This window comes from Sphaerodactylus townsendi, linkage group LG08 (genome assembly GCF_021028975.2).
Source record: "Sphaerodactylus townsendi isolate TG3544 linkage group LG08, MPM_Stown_v2.3, whole genome shotgun sequence".
Lineage (NCBI taxonomy): Eukaryota > Metazoa > Chordata > Lepidosauria > Squamata > Sphaerodactylidae > Sphaerodactylus > Sphaerodactylus townsendi.
This window is the reverse complement of record NC_059432.1, coordinates 12954742-12970359: the sequence shown is the minus strand read 5'-3', so window position 1 is coordinate 12970359 and position 15618 is coordinate 12954742. Positions and strand designations below refer to the sequence as shown.

The window sequence follows — 15618 nt, the reverse complement described above, 5'->3', positions numbered from 1 at the left end:
ATAAACTTGCCTGAAAGAAAACAAAAGTGTATTTAAGGGTTAAAGAAGAAGAAGAGTTGGATTTATATCCCCCTTTCTGTCCTGTAAGGAGACTCAAAGGGGATTATAAACTCCTTTCCCTTCCCTCTCACAACGAACACCCTGTGAGGTAGGTGGGGCTGAGAGAGCTCCAAAGAACTGTGACTAGCCCAAGGTCACCCGGCTGGCATGTGTTGGAGTCAGTGGTGGGATCCAAAAATTTTAGTAACAGGTTCCCATGGTGGTGGGATTCAAACTGTGGTGTAGCGCCAGTGGGGCTGGGTGGGGCATGACGGGGGCATGGCTGGGCATTCCGGGGGTGGGGCATTCCTGGGCGGGGCTGTGGCAAGGATGCAGCCGCTGTGCCGTTTCTTGGGTGGGAAACGTATACAGGCAGGCGCAGGCTGATACGCACGCCGGTGCACGTCCTGCTAGACTGCTTCACGTTCTGCGCGCTACTGCTGAGAGGAGGGACTAAGGCAAAAATCACGTGGCAAAATCACCAATTAGTAACCCCCTCTCGGCACACACAAATAATTAGTAACCTACTCTCGGGAACCTGTGAAAACCTGCTGGTTCCCACCTCTGGTTGGAGTGCACAAGCTAATCTAGGTCACCGGATAAGGCTCCACAGCTCAAGTGGCAGAGCAGGGAATCAAACCCAGTGCACCTGCTCTTCACCACTACACCACACTGGATGTAAACCTGTTCCTTGCCCTGGCAGATCTCGAGCAGACACAGCTTATAGGTCCCCAGACAAATCTGATACATGATCACCCACATTTGAATGTGACAATATTTTGAGAGCCAACCTCTTTTGAAAAGAGAGTTTAAATCATGTGGGCTTTTTACTGCTCAGAAAAGGGAGCAACATATTGGTACTGCAGACAGCAAGGTCATTTTTGAGATGTTACGGGAGCGACGGGACATAAATCATGCCAAACTGATTGCATTAGGATCCTGATTCTCTGCTCGAAAACAGCAGCTCCCAGCTCTCCTGCCTGTGCCTAAATCACTTTCCAAATGGAATCGGGAGAAATAGTCTCTGTCGCGCCCGTAAAGAGACCGCGGAAGGCTCGGCGAGAGAATAACCCTGTCTTGGGTCAGCTGCTGTGCTTTACGAGACCTGCGAAAGATCCGATTTGCGAGAAAGAACCTCCCTTCTATTAATGCTAATTTAACAGTGTGCTGTTAAGTAGTGCCACAGCCCCTCTGTCTGGTAACAGGCAGCTATCAAGCCTCCCTGTGTAATTAGCTAAAATTCTTACATTCCAGAGAGAGACATCGAGAAACCTGTCCCGACTAATTTCAGGCTTTAGGATATTCGAAGAGAACAAAATGCACTGAGCTGGAAGCATACTTTTCCAATTCAAAAAGATATGCCAAAGCTTACAGAGGTTTTAGGACTATAAGTACAATGAAGCTAGAAACCGTCCATAGTAGCGGTCCCAACTCCAGGCTGGGTACTTCTTGGAGCGCTGGGGGGAAAATCACTTCAGTAGGGATAAGATCACGGAGGCCCTTTTCACACAAATCTCCTAAAACGTTTGTAAAAGTGTTTTCAGTTGCCCCTTTGGTTCACACTCATTCTGGCCCAGAGGTTTGTGGAAACAAATCCAGCACACATCTGCTACTCATGTGAAGGAGTGGGGCGGGGGTGAGGGCAGAGGTGGGATCCAGCAGGTTCTCACAGGTTCCCGAGAGTAGGTTATTAATTATTTGTGTGTGCCGAGAGGGGGTTACTAATTGGTGATTTTACCACGTGATTTTTGCCTTAGTTATGCCCCTCCTCTCAGCAGTAGCGCGCAGAACTTGAAGCAGTCTAGCAGGAGGTGCACCGGCGTGCGTGGTAGCCTGCACCTGCCTGCATTCGTTTCCCACCCAAGGACCAGCGCAGCGGCTGCGCCCTTGCCACAGCCCCGCCCAGGAATGCCCCGCCCCCAGAATGCCCAGCCACGCCCCCGTCATGCCCCGCCCAGCCCCATTGGCGCTACCCCACAGTTTGAATCGCACCACCATGGGAACCTGTTACTAAAATGTTTGGATCCCACCCCTTGGGTGAGGGGTACACATTTCTCCAAATTAGCGTCCACTAGCACTTAACCACTATACCAAGCTGGAATCCAGGAAGGAACAGTGAATCAATTTCTTTAGAAAACATATATGCTGCTTCTTTTGAAGTCTGCTGGAGGCAACTCACAAGGTGAAAAAAAATCATTAAAAACATTTTTTAAAAACAAAGGCATAAGCAGTATCCAGGTAAGCTACAGAAAAAAGCCAGTGGCATAGCACCAAACAACAACTGTGAGCAGTCTGAATTGATATCCATTAACGTCAGATAGAACCCGAACACCAAAACAGCTTACAAAAGATAGACCCTCCCCACTGACAGCCTGGGCAAAAAAGGACTGTTCTGGCCAGGTGAAGTAGGTGTCAGGTGACCCTTGGAGAGGATGTTCCAAAAGAAAGGTGTCACCACCAAGAAAGTATACACAAATTAGACTTAATCCAATTTAACACCCGTATTTTGAGTATCTCAATGAAGGGCCAACTTCAAACCAGACTCATCATTCGATTGGCCCCCCACGAAATGTGAGGACATTTCCAGGAATAAAACAGAGGGAGGAATGTTATTATCCTCACACCTCCCATAATTGTTCGGCATCCCCTCCCGACACAACCAATTTTAGTTAATGGGCTTCTTGAAACAGGACACTACGCATTTCTTTGAAGCTTACATTACTCCAGAAAGTGGCATCTTAATGGAGATATTTTTTATAATATTGGTGGTGTAAAGTGCCGTCAAGTTGCAGTCGACTTACGATATCCCTGAAGGGTTTTCGACGCAAGAGATGAACAGAGGTGGTTTTGTCGTTACTTGTCTCTGCTGGTCTTCCTAAGTACTCTCCTAACCAAGCACTAACCAGGGCCAATCCTTCTGAGATCTGACAAGATTGGACTAGCCAGGGTCATCCAGGTCAGGACATTTATAACATTACTAGCAGGGCCCGGCCACGCGTTGCTGTGGCTTATTATGGTGAAATGGGAAAGGAACAGTAGCAGCAAATCAATTGCAGAGGCCAGCAGCACGTGCTCATGCAAACACGCAGCCTGATACTGTGCAATGTCATTGATGTGTGTGTCCACATTCCTTGGGGGGGGGGGGGAATGGAAAGGCACCCCTCCCACACATCTAGGCTGGCTGGTCATGATCCTTTACCTGGGAGTAAGTTTGGTTGGTGGCAATGGGTGTCGCTTCTGAGGAAACCTTCTGAGGGGCGCGATGCAGCCATTCAAAGTATGTCACGGTTGCTGTACCGAGCTTACTCCTGAGTAATGTGTGCCTGGTTTTCTTAACCGCAGTATTCAGGGAATCTAGGGTGTCTGGCCCCTTCCTCCCGTCCCTTGCATGTCGCCCCTCCCTCTCTTTCCTCCCTCACTTCTCTTCCCTTGCATGCCACCCCTCCCCCTCCTTCCCTTCCCTTTCCCTTCGCTAGGGTGGGTGGGTCGTATCAAGATGCTAGGCCCCCTGCCTTCCCTCCCTTGCATGCCACCCCTCACTGTCTCCCCTCTCTAACTTCTCTTCCCTTGCATGCCTCCCTTCCCTCTCCCTCCCTTTCCTCTCCTGCATGTGTATGTGTGTGTATGTGCTTCACTTCCACTCGAGTTACAGCCTATGTACTGTTTCCACTGCTCATATCTGGCCATCTGAGTGAACATTCTAAGCAGCACGAACATTCTAAGGGTGACAGTTACACACAGGCAGCTGCATGTCCTTCACCATGGAGCGCCAGGAAAAAGGCGTTTTACCTGGGCCAGGTGTGAAATTTCAGGTATGTGAACATCTAAAAACCTTCTGAGCTGACTATAGTGGCTGGGAATTTTCAGAGGAATTGGCCCAGCAGTTATTGAGGTATACTGTCATCAACAAAAACACTGTTAGCTTTTTATATATATAGATGCCAATATAATCTCTTTTATCTGCATTGTGTACAGAAACTCCAGGTTTAATCACAAGAGGAATTCCCCTGGTTGAGCCAGGAAAGGCCTTACTTGAAATCTTGGAGAGCGGCTGCCAATAGCTCAGTACACTGAGCTAACAAAGCCAATGGCCCTACCAGAGGTCTGCAGCCTGCAGCTCTCCAGATGTTCATGGACTACAAATCCCATCAGCCCCTGCCAACATGGCCAACTGGCCATGCTGGCAGGGGCTGATGGGAATCATAGTCTATGAACATCTGGAGAGCCACAGGTTGCAGACCTTTGGGGGGAACCGAATAAGATAAATCCCCATGTTTATATGAAGAACTTCATATATTTTAATCAGTAAGTTGGTTTGAAATCACTCAAGGAAGAGCAATGCAAAAGCTATTGATGCCAGGTGAATGTATTCGTGAGGGAAAGAAAGGTCCCTCCCGCAGACTCCCGAACGGTGTGACTAATTCCTTTTTGTGCTCAGGGTCTAATCCCTGCTCAAGGAAAGAAAGGCACCGACTTTGATTTGTGCTTGATCAAGGCCTCAACCCACTGCTAAACGATGTGTCAACAGAATCAGGCAGTGTTTTATGAGCGGCGGAGAAAGCAGGCTTTCCAACGGCCCTGCTTCGGCCTCCAAGGGATTCACTTCCTCTTTGGTGATCATATCCCTCCAATCCCATAATCGATGTTTCAAAAATGCCCCGTCCAGCGAAGCAGAGTGCCACCGTAGGAAAAGAACGATAAGACGAAAATATTTCAATTTTCCCTGCCAAGTTCAGGAGCTGAAGCTGAAGACATAAACTGACGCTAATGGCAAAAGTGGCAAAACCTCTAAATGGTTAATTATTGATTGATTGATTAGATTCATTCGCTGCCCTTTACGACAGTCTGTTATGCTGAAGTCAGATCACAGCGTTCTCTCTGTCACCTTCTTAAAAGCCCAGCATCATGCATTTTGCTCTTGTGTGCTTTTGAAGAGTTTGAAGAGTTTGGATTTATATCCCCCCTTTCTCTCCTGCAGGAGACTCAAAGGGGCTTACAATCTCCTTGCCCTTCCCCCCTCACAACAAACACCCTGTGGGGTGGGTGGGGCTGAGAGAGCTTCGAAAAGCTGTGACTAGCCCAAGGTCACCCAGCTGGCATGTGTGGGAGTGTACAGGCTAATCTGAATTCCCCAGATAAGCCTCCACAGCTCAAGCGGCAGAGCTGGGAATCAAACCTGGTTCCTTCAGATCAGAGTGCCCCTGCTCTTAGCCACTGCTGCTCTTTGGACCAGCGATTGCAAACCTTTTTGGCTTGGCACGTCAAAAAAATCAGAAAACGACTCTGCTGCCATGTCCTCACCCCAAACAAAAGAGCAACAATTCCTTACATGCTCATTCATTTTTTTAAAAAAAAATACAGTCCAATCATGTGCTAAGCTATGGATTAAATAAAGAAACATCAAATGATTACAATGATGACTCAAATTCAAACAGGGAGAATCATTGTTGTTGGGTGTTTGTGAATATTGGCATGCCACCCAAAATGTCGCGCCGTGTCACCTTTGACACTCATGTCCTAGGACAGGGTCTGCAATCTGTGGCTCTCCAGATGTTCATGAACTACAATTCCCATCAGCCCCTGCCAGCATGCTTCATTGTATTCATTGGTTATGTTTGATTATCCTGATTTTACTGTGAGCGGCCCAGAGGCCTTTGTATAAGGCAGGGCAAACATTCATTAGTAGTAGTAGTAGTAGTAGTAGTAGTAGTAGTAGTAGTAGTAGTAGTAGTAGTAGTAGTAGTAGTAGTAGTAGCAGCAGTTGTTATTATTATTATTGTAGATTTCACAGCTGCCAGATCTTTAGCTGGTTATTGGCCTTCATTACAATTCGAGCCTCACCCAGAGCCCTAGGAAGTTGTGATGTATCAGCGTAGTATTCATGCGGATCCCAGCAGGGCTGCCTTCTGAATTTGACAGATGTTAATTTTGTCAATTCGAAGATGTTTCAAGTGCTGCCCTAGTGTTTTTGGGATGGGGTCCAGCGTGCCGATTACCACTGATGATGATGATGATGATGATGATGATGATGATGATGATCATCATCATCATCATCATCATCATCATCATCATCATCATCATCATCATCATCATCATCATTATTATTATTATTATTATTATTATTATTATTATTATTATTATTATTATTATTAAGAAAATGACTCTGCTGCCATGTCCTCACCCCAAACGAAAGAGCAACAATTCCCACAAGGAGACTGATCCCCCAAGATAAAGATCTATGCCTCAGGCAATCTCACAGTGAGAACCAAACCAGCCAGTCTGCCAGCCAACCATGACAACAAGGGGTGTCTCTGCCGGGGCAGAGCAAGGGGGTACTGTGCCTGGGGCACACGCATGCCCTGCACCCCTGCCGCAGCACAGCCCACTCCCGCCCCGGAATGCCCCCCGCCACGCCTCCTCCACGGCCCAGCCATGCCCCTGCCATGGTGGCACCCGGGGCATCTCTCCCAACCCCCCTACCCCATTGGCACTACGTCACTGGTCTCTGCCATTTCAGGCCTTCCTCCTGCTCACACATCACCCCAATGATGACCAACATTTTCCAGGATTGACAGGAGTTTTAAGTTTCATATTTCTAAATGAGGGTCCAAGGAGAACGAAAGCAGCCCAGGGCCATACTGATCAGAACAGCGCTTTGTTCGATTTCTCATTGTCAATTAACAGTTCTGTGCCATCTCTCTGTTTCGACTCTTCTGCACTATGGCATCAGCCGTGGCTGCTTGCTCTCTGCTAGGCCGTGCATTTCTTTGCAAGGGGATGCAATTTTGCTACGCCAATAAATCCTTGCAGGAGATCTAGCGTAAGGATACTATTTCAGCATCACGTAGCAACACAGAAACAGAAATATGACAGGTGGAGGAAAAAAAATAAGAAAACCATAAGACTGTCATCCAGTAAGAAACCTAAACAGCTACACCATTCTAAGCCCACCAACTGTAACTGATTTAGAAGGGTATAACTTTGCTTTGGATTATCATCATCATCATCATCATCATCATCATCATCATCATCATCATCATCATCTGGGTTTGGAGGTGATTACTTGCTTTGCTGATTGGACAGACTTATTAACAGGTTAAATACTTTATTAGACCAATTGCAAGTGATATTCAGAGGTACTGAAAGAAGATAATGGATTTGCGTCATGAAACACTACCAAGATTTTGGGAAATCCATGGTGGCCCCCCACCTCTCCCCCACTCCACCCTGCACTCAGAAAAAGCTAAAATAAATATTGTACACCATGTCAGCACAAGATACAAGGGGCACTTTTAATTGAAACCCAATGATCGACTTCTTTTCATCTGCATTGAAGGAATCCTGTTGATGAATTGACAGAGCCAATTAATGTAATGATCAGCGTTGAAGAGCATGCCTCTAAAAGAACCACTTCAACATTTGTTAGAAATTCTAAATTAAAGTTGTTGTTTTTTTAAAGAGGTTAAAAAAAGGTAAAGTTTCCCCTTCAGTTGTGTCCGACCCTGGGGTACCACTGCCAGCAGTGATTTCATAGGCAAGCCGTTTTTGTGGGGTAGTTTGCCACTGCTTTTCCCTGCTATTCTTTCCCCCCTAGCTATATGCTAGGTCAGTGGTGGCGAACCTATGACATGGGTGCCAGAGGTGGCACTCAGAACCCTCTCTGTGGGCACTCACACACAGAATTCATCATGTGGGAGGGGGGTGGAAAATCACACACATCACTCACACACATCTAGGCTGGCCTGGGCATGATCCTTTACCTGGAAGTAAGCTCGGTTGCTGGCAATGGGGCTTGCTTCTGAGTAAACCCTCCTAGGACCGTGATTCACCCATTTGAAGGGTTGCACGGTTGTTTCAGCAAACTTACTCCTGAGTAACGCGTGCCTCGGAGCCAACCATTTTTTTCTAAACTAAAACCTCAGTATTTGGGTTAAATTGCCGTGTTGGCACTTTGCGACAAATAAGTGGGTTTTGGGTTGCAATCTGGGCACTCAGTCTCGAAAAGGTTCGCCATCACTGTGCTAAGTACTCATTTACTGACCAAGGAATGGATGGCTGGCTGAGTTGCCCATGAGCCAGCTGCCAGGATATCTGACCCACAGGGGGCTTGAACTCCTGACCGTGTTAAAGAAAAGGAAGCAGCAATTTACAATCATAATAAGGAGCTATGCTGGATCAAACCAGCAGTTCATGTAATCCAGAGCTGTACTTTACACAGTAACCAACCAGTTGACCTGGAAAGCCACTAAGCTAGGCATTGAAGGCCTTCCCTCCATGTTGTCTGCCAACACTCATATTCAGAGGTTTATTTCTTCTCAGTATGACAGCCCAATGTCTAGTAGCCATTGAGAGACCTACCCTCCACAAATCTGTCCCTTTTCAAACCCTCCCTGTTGGTAACCAGATGTTGGCCATCACAGCATCTACTGGCAGCAAATCCCACAATGCAGTAAATCATTGAGTGAAAAAAGCTCTTCCTTTGGTTCCATCCTGCCCATTAATAAACAGCTGTTTTCCCTAAGCTAGGAGGGTCCTCGGTCACCATTTTTTAGCCAAAGCTTCCTTGTGAGAGATGTCCTACCTCTTGGACTTGTCTTCTATGTAAAGGCTGGGACCTTGCCATCATACCCAGAGTTTGTCTCAAAGCACCAAACCTGGTCACATCTGCCTTCAGGACAGATTCTCAATTCTCAGTGTCACGTTAGTCACCCACAAAGAACAACGACTACATGGCTTACCACATGACTTCTTTGCTCTTGCTATGTTTGGACCTAACCCTAGTGCCCACCAGTTAGGGTGTCTCCAATCAGATGCCCCATTTCGGGAATCCCTGCTATAATCAACGAGTCGCGGAATAACACTAGCACATAATTCTCAGAGATGTCCTAGAAGGTCCACCGCTCCTCCGTTCCTGCTGACGCATATTGAATGAGTGGCTTTTCATCTTCCAGAGCAGCTGTTAGAAGCAGCAGCTTCCCAAGGAACTAAATGCACCAAAGGACCATTTTCCTCCCAAACGCCAACCGAGCTCTCAAACACCAGCCCACAGCAAAGAGACTCCTCCATCCACACCACTTTAACTATGATAGCTTATTTATTGATTTGATGATTTGTTATTCTCATCCAAGTTATTCTCATCAGGGAAGTGCATGTGGTCCCCCCCCCACACACACATTCCATTCTGTGACACAGATTAGACTGAGAGAGAAAGAGATGGAGTATCATGGCCGAATGGGGATTTGAATCCAGGCCTTCCCTGTCCTATCTAGACCAGCCCTCTAACCCAGTGGTTCTCAACCTTCCTAATGCCGTGACCCTTTAATACAGTTCCTCATGTTTTGGTGACCCCAGTGGTGGGATCCAAAAATTTTAGTAACCGGTTCCCATGGTGGTGGGATTCAAACTGTGGCATAGCGCCAATGGGGCTGGGCGGGGCATGACAGGGGCATGGCTGGGCATTCCAGGCGGGCATTCCTGCGTGGGCTGGGCGCAAAGGGATGCAGCCACTGGCACCGTCCCGGCCGAAGCGGATGCACGCAGGCGCAGGCTGCCACGCACACCGATGTACCTCCTGCTAGACTGCTTCAAGTTCTGCGCACTACTGCTGAGAGGAGGGGCATAACTAAGGCAAAAATCCCGTGGCAAAATCGCCAACTAGTAACCCCCTCTTGGCACACACAAATAATTAGTAACCTACTCTCTGGAACCTGTGAGAACCTGCTGGATCCCACCTCTGGGTGACCTCCAACCATAAAATTGGTATATATAAAATATAAAAAAGACCATTTTTCGATGGTCTTAGGCAACCCCTGTGAAAGGGTCATTCGACCCCCAAAGGGGTCCCAACACCCAGGCTGAGAACCACTGCTCTAACCATTATATACCATGCAAAATTACTCTACAGGATTGAACACTTGCATGGGGCTGCACTGCTGTTCTGGGCCAAGGATTCCTCTAAGGCAGCGATTGGTGAACCCTGGACACGTGTGTCCAAGGTGACAAGCCGTGACATTTTGTGTGGCACCCAACGTTCACCAACAAACCCAACCACAACTCTTCCCCCTGCTTTCGAGCTGTTTTTGTAATGACGTGACATTTCTTTGAATATTGGGACCAGCAGGGAGGAAGTCCATGCCTTTGGCATTATCCCCTTTCCATTGATCCTTGTAAAAAGATTGGCTAGTAAATTTGCCCACCATAGAGGGTTTGCTTTCAGAATTTCAGGGATGATGGCATCGCTGCCTGGGGCCTTATTTGACTTCAGGTTTTGTATCAAGGGGATGATCTCTTGGTAAGTCACCGGATCCCAGCTTGGTCCCACTGGGCTTTGGCTATCCCCATTTGCTTGGGTGGGATTTGTTTCGGCAAACACTTTCGAAAAGTACTCACCCCATCTCTCTAAGGTGACTCTATGAAAACCCTGACAGAGCTTGATCAAGTAAATACGCTCTTAAACTGTAAAGACCTTGACTGTTGTCTCGCAGTGGCAAAGTTTCTGGCTGAGGTTTGCGAACCGAACTCATGTGTGAAGTTTGATCTAGTAATTTTAACTGTATTTATATTGTATGTTCTGTATGCCAATAAAGGCTTATTGAAAAAAAAATTGAAAAAAGTGACATTTCTTTCTATAATCCATAGCACCAGGCATGATTGGACTGTATTTTTAAAAAAATCTTCCAATATGTGAATTGTTTGGTTCAAGGGGAAAATGACACCCCAGCAGACTCAAGTTAGCTGCTCCTACTAGAAGCTGTTAGAAAGATGAACTGAATCAGAAAATCACACTGCTTTGTGGGGGGAGGGGGGGAGAGGAATTCCACATGCCCCTAGGCAACGAATGTAAGAAGAGCTCCACTTGATAAGAGCAGTAGTCTGCCTAGTCCAGCATCCTATTTCTCATAGTGGCCAACCAGTTGCCTCTGAAGGCCAACAAGCTGGGCATACAGACATTTTTTCTTGATTCCCGTCACTGGCATTCGGAGCTGGATGGCTTCTCTATACAGAACCATTATGGCTGCGAGCCAAAGATCCCCCCTACCCCCACCCTTATGACTCCCAGAGAAAAATGAATGGCGGCTAAACCACTTTCAATCTGCGCTGTGGCTACATGCTCGGGATGCGTTCTGCCTCCCGTTGGCCCAGTCCGTCTCTCCACAGCCTGGGCTATTTGCATTCCTTAAGAACGACTTACTCAAAGACAACTCAATTCTCTCCCAATAAAAGGCTATTTTGTAAATATGTCAGCGGCGAAATGGGCCGGTACATCACTGCCTTCCTTATTTGCCTTTCCAATTCAACAGACCGCCCGTGGAAATCTGTTTAAGTTGTCATGTTCGCCCAGTTCTGGGCGAACCAGGACGTTCTCGAGGGTGGGGGTTAATAACAGCAAGAGCTGGCACAGACAGCTAGCAACTAAGCAAAGATTGTTTTTAACCGTTCTTCTTTTCATCCATTCCCCTACAAAAGGCCTCTTCCGAAAAGTCCTCGTGGATCAAAGTGAGCAGGAGTTATAGATCTCTGTGTCAGCCATCCGCCAAGGGAAGATTACAATATCGCTGCTTCTGACCAGAAGCTGATAGAAAGATTATCCGAATCAGAAAATCACACAGCTTTGCCGGGGGGTGGGGGGTGGGGGTGGGGTAGAGATGGAGAGAGGAATCCCACATGCCCTACAAAGTCCAGACCCCCTTTTTAAAATGTAATCTATTTAATCCCCCCGTTAATGACAATCGCAGACAACCAACGTGATCAAAGAGGGTCAATTTCGGGCGGTTTTGCACGGCTGTTGGTGCACGGCCAAGCTTCTGGGGGTGGAGAGAGGAAGAAACGCTCAGATCTAACTTCCGGTGGAAATAGGTTTACTAGTGAAATCTGGTTGGGGGGATTGCTGGCCGGCATAAACCATCCATCAACACATCTGTGTCATCTGTGTGAGTGTGTGACAGAGAGAGAGACAGACAGACAGTCAGAGAAAACGAAGAGGGTCACCAGATAGATCTTGGCCCAATAACAACCACGTATTAAACAGGATCCTATATTCTAAACACTCATGGGAGGTTAGAAAATCATTTGTGGCTCTTTCCCCACCCTCCTGGCAGATCTGGGCTTCTTGAAAAACAAACAGGTGAGAACAAGAGACTGGGGAAACCTTTCTACAATTTCACGGCACCTGGCCGCCAGCATCCCTGGCCACAGCCGTCTCAAAGCCCTGCAAAAAAAATCAATGCTACTTCAGCTCTGGAGGAGCTTCAAATGCAGGGAGAGGAGGGGGAGAATGTGTGTGGGGTGGGGGGAGAGAGAAAAACCAGGCAGTCCAGGGAAGGTAGAGGGGCGGGTGTGTGTGTGCGCGGAATGAAGGAGGTGTTAGTCCATTTCAGCCACAGCTTCATCCTTTGAAAGGAAACATACTTTGGGAGGGGGGCATCTCCCCCCCTTCACGATGCAGCCCACAGCCTTTCGCTAACCACTGATCACAAGGCGTAACCTTTCCTCAACCAACACTAGTGGCGTATTGTCTAGTATCCTCCCCTTCTGATTGATTCCTCCCCCCCCCCAAAAAAAATTCCCCCCCTTCCCAAGTCAAAGCCTCATTTTCTTGTCCACATGCATTTTTCAGCCAGGGATTGAGAAGAATTAGATAGATAGATAGATAGATAGATAGATAGATAGATAGATAGATAGATAGATAGATAGATAGATAGATAGATAGATAGATAGATAGATAGATAGATAGATAGATAGATAGATAGATAGATAGATAGATAGATAGATAGATAGATAGATAGATAGATAGATAGATAACCACATCAAATTAGATCCTGCAGATCTTCAGAGATAGATAGATTCTCTAAGTCACCCACCAGCAATACAACATGCAAAAATGAATGGGGGAGAAATCACATAAATGCTCCAGCGAATGCCCCGCTTTTGGATTTATATTTTCTGAATTAGCAGAATGACCAGAGGCTCTCAGAGCTTCCTCTGCTGTGGGGGGGGGGAGGGGGATAGGGGGGATACCCACTTTGAACCGCCCAGGTGTCCACCTAAATCGCAGCACCCCAAAGCTGGCTGACCGGAGAGATCATGTTTGTCCCAGATAACCTTCACAGGAGGTGTGTGAGCCATCGGACTCTTTCTTTTTTGCAAAGCGGGGCGGGGGGGGGGGGGGCTGGATCCCTATAAAGGGCTTGACTCTTAACCGGGAGGGTACTAGTTTTGGAAAGAGACACCCCCAAAGGAGCCTTACCCATCCACCCCCACGGGGCCTCTCATTCCACCAATGTGCTATTTCCATGAAGCTGGAACTGGGCTGGCGGGGAAAGTCGCCTTCCCTGAGCTGATGCATCTACGGGAGGGAGGGGGAGGCTTCTTTTCCCTCCATTCTCTTCCCATTGAACCGGCCTTCCTGATTTTGCAACGGGGAGCCACCCCCCCCCCCCCAGAGGGAAACCAGTGGCGGATGACAGCTGGACTGGGAAAGCGTTTTTGCAAAAGGCAGCAGAGAGGGTTGGGCAGAAGGCTGAAAGGAAATGCACACACACACACAGAGAGAGAGAGAGAGAGAGAGAGAGAGAGAGAGAGAGAGAGAGAGAGAGAGAGAGACCCTGTGCTCTTTGTCCAAGAGTCTTGAGAACACCTGGGCAACATTCCCAGTCCCCAAACCTTTCCAGCTTCCCAGTCTTCCTTCCCATCCCCCCCCCCACCCTCCCACCAGCCAAGGTCAGCACCTTCCAAGAAAGGACTCAGCACCTGCAAACCGACCCTCCCCTGCTCGGGACCCCTGACCGCCCCCAGTCCTCAATCCATCCTCTGAACACCAGAGAGCGGGAAGAAGGTGAGCAACCCAAGGCGGGGGCTTCTCCACCTGGGGGACGGGGGGGGGTTGCACCTGCGTCGCCACACAAGAGGGGGAACGAAGGGAAGCTCTTGCCCAGAGGAGCCAGGAGAGGCAGAAAGCGACGGCACTCGCAGGAAGTGTGCCCCACCAGTCACCCCAAGTCACACGTTCACGGGTCACGCCGCCCCAGAGCCGTCCACACAAGCACAGGTGTGCCGGAGGTGTCCACAAGCGCACAGGTCGACCCCCCTCCCCCCAACAGAGGAAAAAACAGGGGGAAAGGCTCCCCCTCCCGACCACTCCCGAAAGTTGGGCGCCACTTACGGTGTTTGGGGCTGGGCTGGGCCTCCGGCGTGGTGCTGAGGGTGGTGGAGCTGGCCTCTTGGAAGGGCGACAAGGTCCACGAGGGGGCCGAGTCCTGCAGATAGGTCTTGTAGGAGGAGGTAGTGTATGCCGCAGTGGGCCACAGGGGCAGCGGCGGGGTGCCCGGGGTGCCAGGCGCCGGGCGGGAGATCAGCAGGGTGGTGCCCGGGGGGGCCACGGCCGCGGTGGTGGTGCTGGTGGGAGCCAAGACGGTGGGGGGCCCCACGGGGTGGCGCGGCGTGGTGGAGCGCGGCGGGCCGGCCCGGATGGGTCCCCGGGTGCCGGGCAAGCGGGTGGGCGCCTTGGTCATGGTGGTGAGGCGGGTGCTGATCCGGTTGGGGGGCCTGGACGTGGCGGCCGCGGCGGTGGTGGTGGTGGTGGTGGTCTCCACGCTCTTGGGCACGGCGGAGGGCTTGGAGAGGAAGAAGGGGTCCTGCTCGATGCCCTTGGAGTCCATCAGCTGGGGGGGCACGTACTCCTGGACGGCGCCCACCACGATCCACTTGAGCAGCATCAGGCTGAGCCCCAGGCCCACCACGCCGATGAAGAGGGGCACGGCGCACAGCCACGTCTGCTGCCGGTTCCACACCAGGCAGTCGCCGCAGCGCACCTCGCGGGCCGCCGGGTCGGGGGCCCCGTCGCCCCCCGCCGCCCCCCCGCCGCCTTCCTGGGCGGCGGCGGCGGCGGCAGCCCCCGGGGGCGAGGCGACCCCTTCGCTCATCCTCCCCGGCGTCTTTCACACCCTCCCCCCGGGGGAAAGAAGCGGCATCGGGGGGGAGGGGGCAGCATGCGGAGGGGGGAGGGGAAAGGGGGGCCGGGGGAAAGGGGGAAAGGGTGGGGGGGTCGCAGAGAGAGAGAGAGAGAGAGAGAGAGAAGGGGGGAGAGCCGACGGAAGGGAAGGGGGGAGCGGCCGTCGGTTACCAACCGGGCATCCTGTCCCCCCCTCCCCTTCTGGGCAGCCGCCTCTCGGCACCCCCCTTCATCGCCTCCACACGCACAAGCCTCCCCGCCGCCGGTGCTGAATCAGCTGAAATGGCCACGCCGGCCCCATCCTGGATAGGAGAGGAGGATGCCGATGATGAGGAAGAGGAGGAAGGCTCCCGGTGATCTTCCCCCCCCCCTCTCCTTTCCTTTTTTTTTTTACCTCCGGTTTCCTCTTCCTCTCGTCGCAATAGAGAGAAGGAAAAAAAAACACACACACACACAAAAAAAGAGAGATCCAGATCCAGACGATGCCCTTTCGAGATCAAAAAAGGAAAAAGAAAGAAGGCGGCCCCCCCGCCACGGGGCGATCCGCTTCCGACGCCCCCCCTCGAGATCCTCAGTCCTCAAGCGCCGCCGCTGGAAGACCTCCCGTTGCGGGGCGATGCCGTCCCCTC

General features: G+C 50.1%; 1 protein-coding gene across 1 annotated transcript in view; it reads right to left on the bottom strand.

Annotated features, from left to right (window-relative positions):
- Window positions 1-14971, bottom strand: part of LOC125438361 (pro-neuregulin-3, membrane-bound isoform-like) — a 347918-nt gene extending 332947 nt beyond the window's left edge. The window contains exon 1 of the mRNA XM_048506779.1: window positions 14201-14971. Coding sequence (XP_048362736.1) covers window positions 14201-14960 — 760 coding nt within the window. The 5' untranslated portion in view covers window positions 14961-14971. The remainder of the gene's footprint in view (window positions 1-14200) is intronic.
- Between the last annotated feature and the right edge of the window lie 647 nt (window positions 14972-15618).